At 40.5% G+C, this 6,000-nt stretch overlaps 1 protein-coding gene across 4 annotated transcripts in view; it reads right to left on the reverse strand.

The window, feature by feature from the left end:
• Positions 1-5,765, reverse strand: part of MXD4 (MAX dimerization protein 4) — a 52,619-nt gene extending 46,854 nt beyond the window's left edge. The window contains exons 1-2 of one of the 4 annotated variants that reach the window (XM_030563208.1): positions 5,573-5,765; positions 4,919-5,015 (exon numbers count right to left, since the gene is read on the reverse strand). In XM_030563208.1, coding sequence (XP_030419068.1) covers positions 4,919-5,015; positions 5,573-5,636 — 161 coding nt within the window. In that variant the 5' untranslated portion in view covers positions 5,637-5,765. Of the gene's footprint in view, positions 1-4,918; positions 5,086-5,572 lie in introns of all 4 variants that reach the window. The other 3 variants (XM_030563210.1, XM_030563209.1, XM_030563207.1) reach the window with 3 other exon arrangements.
• Positions 5,766-6,000: the final 235 nt, after the last annotated feature.

Consider the following 6,000-nt stretch of genomic DNA (forward strand, 5'->3'; position numbering starts at 1 on the left):
ATCCCAGGTGAGTGCCCTAAGCATTGGGCTAATGGTTATAAGAGGGACACATTTACTGGTTTTCGTGTGTGAATCTAGCCTGGAAAAAAAAATCAAAATGAGACATTTCAGAAATGTCAGAATGGTTCCTTTTGACATTTCTGGAATTTTTTTCTTTTTTCCACTGCAACAGAAACAATTCACCAAAGTCAACACAAATTCACAAAATGTTTCAGTTGACCCAAATCTGCATTTTTCGGCTAAGAAAGTTTCAGCTGAACAATTTCACACACCTCTAGTCTGCAAAGAGCAGCTTGCCAGATAGGCGCCAGAGACTGGTTTGCAGTGACAGACATGCAATGTTAACGAAAGAATGGAGACATCAGACAATGTGTTCATTTGAAACATCATCCCGTTTGGACCCACCACCTTCTTTTGTACGTGTATCCTCTTCACTAGGGCAAAGTACATTGTACCCAACTCTATTTATTGACATAAAAACATTATCAAATATTGATTAGTTTCAACAGATGCAGTAGGGATATTTATAAACCTGAGTTTTGCTTTCATTTTCCCTCCTTTTTATCAGCTCCTAAATTAACAAGCCAAGCAGGCTACTTCACAGGACTTCCATTTCCTGTCCTGCCAGTAAATTTAACTGTGACCCAATAGACAGGCATTGAGCACAAAGATTTTACTCTGCGTATTAATTTACTTCTGATCCTTTCGTGAGCACGGAACACAGATTGGGCCTGATTGCACAAAGCAGCAGACAGTCTTTCACACTCGTGTAATGGTACAATGGGCGTTTTACACCCACTGTTCACAGTGATAAGAGACTGCACAAAAGTACAAGGCAATGGAGAATCAGGCCTGTCTAGCTGTTACATGTACTGGCGGTGTGATGTGGGCCACTGTCCACAAGGGGGTCAGTTCAGGCTATGGGTTTTGCCCCTTATATAAACACAAAAATGTATAGGCTTATCTCTCTTAAGTCGGCATCAAAAGCAGGAAATGAAACAAAACAAGAAAGCTCCAAATATCTGAAAGCTACTGTGAATTCCTATTAACAAATCACTTTCTGCAACCAAGTAATCTTCTGAATGTCATTGACTTTCTGCTTCTGTGAAATATTCCCTTTGAACAAATTGCAGACATCTGTAATACATCCATTTCATTACACCCACTGTATTTGATGGAAAGACATTTGAAAGTTTAACATTACAACCTCCAAGACACAACTCTACTAAATCTGACTTTTTTCTAGCCTCATTTTATTCCAACTGCATATTAGCAAGAATTTTTACGAGCTCCACTATATTGCTTTTAGGAACTAAACAGTTATTATTCTATCAAGAGGAGACATTTGCTGCTCTGCAACCAAATACTGTCTAGTTATCACCATTACAAGAAGAGCTGATCTGGGTTTACCTTCCCTCCCCCAGAAAAATCAATTACAAATGTGTGCCTTTCTCAAATCATCCATTCAGATAGGAAAACAAAAATCCAATTTCATCTATTAGGGGATTTTCGTCATAATCATCTGAGGGGAATACTTCCAAATCTCAGGAGAGAACGCTATATAAACAAAGAAGTTTTACATTAAAAAAAACCTTTCAAATCTGTTTTGTGTAAAGTGGGAGCACACACACACACTATATATATATAGCCTGACTCAAGGGCAAGAAACTGCACATCACAAAAGGAAATTTATAGATCAATTCATCATAAATACATATATTATACAAAGATGGGGCAAAAATGGCATCAAGCAGCATTTTCTACCACCTTCACAGTAACATGAAAATATTTTCTCTATCAACATAAAATTAAAAATTGCCAAGTAATATTTTTAAAAAACACATCAGCAAACAAAAAATGTAAAAAACTATCAACTCTTTCAGTGGATTGTCTAATTATAGTTGTCTGGTAATGGCCACAGCTACGGCTGAAGAAACAAACACTTTCCCCCATATGCACGTGTCCCCCCAGTTGCCTGTAACTTTTTTGGGATGTAGGGAGAGGAAATTTTTCATACTTGTTCTCAGTCCAAAGGCTAATTTATTTTTTTAAGTTTGGTACAGTTATGTGCCCCATTTTTGAATGAGATGCTTTTCAGGCTTTAAAAACAATTGTTTGTGTGCTTTTATTTGTGTTCAAATGACACATGCAAAGGTTAGTTTTCAAACCTGCTGAGACTTCTGGAAAAAACAAGATTTAGAAATAACCAAGTTACTGAAAAATGACATTCTGCAATATTGTACTATGCAATTCCCTCTCCCCCCTCCCGCCCATCCCTAGGATCCTCCAAACTCTGGCCAGTTGTCCACTCCTCTTAATCCCTGAATTGCTTATAAAGATTTGATTGCATGATCAAATTGAACATTACATTCACATTCTATGCACTCTGAGGCTGTGACCCAACATCCAAATAACCATTAAATTAGCTCCCAATCGGGGGTGCTGGAACAATGTTATAGTGGGAGTGCTGCGAGTCATTGAACCAAACTATAAAGACTGCATATTATAGAAATCACTTCAATCCAGGGGGTGCAGCAGACTCCCAGCACCCCTAGTTCCAGCACCTGTGCTCCCAATACGAATAAGAGCAGGTGCGATTTGAATTTGGGATCATAAGCTCATAGGCTGAGATGCCTGTTTTTACCTGTTACTTAAATTTGAAACAAAACTGCATGTTGTAGGCAAGCACAATGCAGGACTGCCCACACAGCTCTGCCAATGTGCCTTATCACAACATCCTGCTATTTCCAGCCAGAGGTCTGTGTTATAGAGAGACTGTCAGGTGTGCCCAGCGGCAGGTTGTTGTTTTCCTTGGTGAACTAAACATGAAAACTGAATTTGTGGCCCTACTTCTCCAGGGGCAGAAGTGCATCCGACGAAGTGGGTATTCACCCACGAAAGCTCATGCTCCAAAACGTCTGTTAGTCTATAAGGTGCCACAGGATTCTTTGCTGCTTTTACAGATCCAGACTAACACGGCTACCCCTCTGATACTTCTCCAGAGGTGTTTCCCTACCCCAGTGTGAATGAGCCCTTGCTTGTCTATAAACAATAAAACTGGCAGGAAAATAATAAAAAGATCATTATGCATTTTTTAAAAAAAGCATTTGTGTGTGCACGACAAGAATCAGAGTGAGGAAAAAAATGTGAGAAATATCCGACAGACAATGGTATTGTGTGCTCTGGCTTTGATAAATAATGCTACCAAACCTATAACAAAGAAAAAAAAACAACTTTCAATTCTGCTGAAATAGATAGATTACATATCTTCTGCTAAAAATTCGTAAAAGCAGCTTACAGTTCAAATAAGTGACTGTTTTGCTCTGGACAGTGGGAAACCCAAGAAAGGAAATGATGGCCTAATGCTTCCACAAGTAATACGGATTTCTGTCTCTTGCATACAAGAAATAAGGATCAGAACAAGTCCTAAGAATTCTCTTTAAATTAACTGCCTTTGTTCAATAGGGCTATTTTATGGGAAAATTCACAGAGATGCATGATTTACAGAGATGAAAACTGTCTCCGAATCTAGGTACCCCTGTGATTCCTGATCACTCCCCTATAAAATGAACCGATCTTATATCTTCGTACACCAATTTAACTATTATCCCCCCCTCCCGAATTTACATCCCCAGAAGTATCGGCACTGTTTGGAGTAAGGGACGGGGAAGGAAGGATTTACAACCCCTATTCCCTCAGTTGTGTTCAAGCACATTGCCCTGCAGGGGTTACCACAAACATAGCTCATTGTGATCTTGTATTTTTCTAAGGGAGATGCTTGATTTTTGTTTAGTTAATATTTTCAAAAATTTGACTGTTGTTTTCTGCTTTCCCATTTCACCAGTGTAAATCCAGCGTAATCCCATTGACTGCACTGGGGTTGTGCAGGATTTACGCTGGAGTAATTGAGATCAAAGAACTGGCCTGATCAGACTAACTTTCCTCTCATTTGGAAAATAAGTCATGGGCAAGTTTTGTTCATTTTAGGCTATTCCGCAGGGCTCACCATAAACAATTTTTTTTAAAAGAGTCATTTTGTAAAGAGCAGAGCACCAACATTTTGGAGAAGGAGGGAACCATCGAGGTATATTTGTGTCTCTCTGTGTGTGTAAGAACGTAAAATGCAAGAAAAGAAGGAATTGCTACGTAAAGAGGAGGCGCTGTCTCTTTAAGACAGCCTTCTGCACGTAGACAGTGCACTCTGAGCACTGCCTGGTCAGCCAAACAAAGCTGCAGGGAGCCTGCGCAGAAAACCTTGAGCTAAGGGGGATCATAGAACAGGTAGTGGCTGCAAGAAAAAACAAAACAAACAAACAAACAGGCAGCTGATAATAATAATGAAGCCATGCATTGTAATTCACTGCATGCAGAGGGACTCGCTCGTGCAGGCGATGCACAGACCAGAGCAAAGGTGCAGCAGACTCTCCGGAAAGGTCAAGTTCACTCGAAAGATTTTAAAGTACATACATAAATCCAAGTTCAATGAGAGAGACTTTTTCCCTCTTTTCCCCATCTCCCCCACCCTCCCCACATTAAGATCCCGGCTTACACTGCAACTGGGGGCTGCATTTGATCTCACAGCAATAAAGAGATTGTAAATAAGGACTGGGAGGGAATTCGTGTCATGCAAGGGAAGTCAGGATTTTGATTATTATTTTAAAAATACATAGGAAATCAAAGCGCCCACAGCCATTAACAAACCAGGGGAAGAAGCGTGAGTGCAGATGGTTTAGAAAGGCAGTGAGTGCTAAGGCGATGGTGTACGCGTGGCAGTGTTTATATGAGAGATCAAAACAGAGCCAAGCCCATACAGGGGAAAAATGGCGACTACTGGGAACTAAGACACGGGATTAGTTATTATTTTTATACATCTATACGCTGCACATAAAGCTAGACATAGAGAAAAAGTTGCCATTACCTGTTATTCTGGGATTTTCTGGCCAGCGTGCCTGCCTTTGTTTTCTTTCTGGAATAGTCACTATCGAAGGGTAACACTGATGCATAGCCATGTTCTGCTTCTAGGGACAAAGTCAGCATTAGTGGCAATATATTTTTCCATGCATTTTTTCCTCCTTTGCAGGAACGCTAGGGTAAAAAACAAAAAAATTTGGTTGATTTGTTTGGATTTTATTCCGGAATTTTTAAAAGACAACAAAACAAAAAGTGCCAAAATAGGAGGATCATCCGAATAAATAGTAAATAATAATAATAATAATAATAATTGGCTGGATCATGCACATCTTGAAACATTGTGACAAGGGCGAAGGGAAAACGGCAATACAATGACAAACGGCAACACGAACAACAATGTAATCTATACCGAATGCTGCAACATACATACAATCCAAACAGACTCGAGCCAGGGCTCGTTTGTTTAAAGATTTTGCAAGAAAATAGCATTTGTCCCTCTCCTCCCCCCGTCTCTGCAATGCATCTGACAAAAACATGTTTAAATCCCATGGCACCTTTGCAGGTGGAGGAAATATGGACTCAGAGAAAAGGGCGTCCGAATACCCACGCAACAAAGAGAGTGAAATGTTTAGAAGCGCCTGCTAGTCATTTCTCTGAATACCTCTGTCTCTTCTTTCCAAATACTCAGCTGCTTCCAGAAGAATTAACAGAGAGTTCAGCTCCATTTTTATGTGTGCTCTTGGAGTTACCCCCAAACTCTGTGTCTGCCTTTCAAACAGCTGAGGAAAGCAATGAGTTCACAGGCTGGGGACTTCCAAGTCCCCTATATAAACCACCTCTCTCAACCTACATTTGACACACAGGCGACGGGCATAGCCAATCATGGACAGCATTTCTAGGTAGAGGCGGGATTAAGTCCTAAAGTAGAGCCAATCAGTGCAGTCAAGCGCCCTCTGGTTAGGAGACAGAATGTTGACAGATCTGAATCTTCTCCCTGATAGGTCAGGCAGTACAGTAACAATTTAGAAGCCGAAGCTTAGCAACAGCACGTGGTGGCCCAGCCCCGAGTCTCACTGAGTGGCCGGCTTT

This window comes from Gopherus evgoodei, chromosome 5, assembly GCF_007399415.2.
Source record: "Gopherus evgoodei ecotype Sinaloan lineage chromosome 5, rGopEvg1_v1.p, whole genome shotgun sequence".
NCBI lineage: Eukaryota > Metazoa > Chordata > Testudines > Testudinidae > Gopherus > Gopherus evgoodei.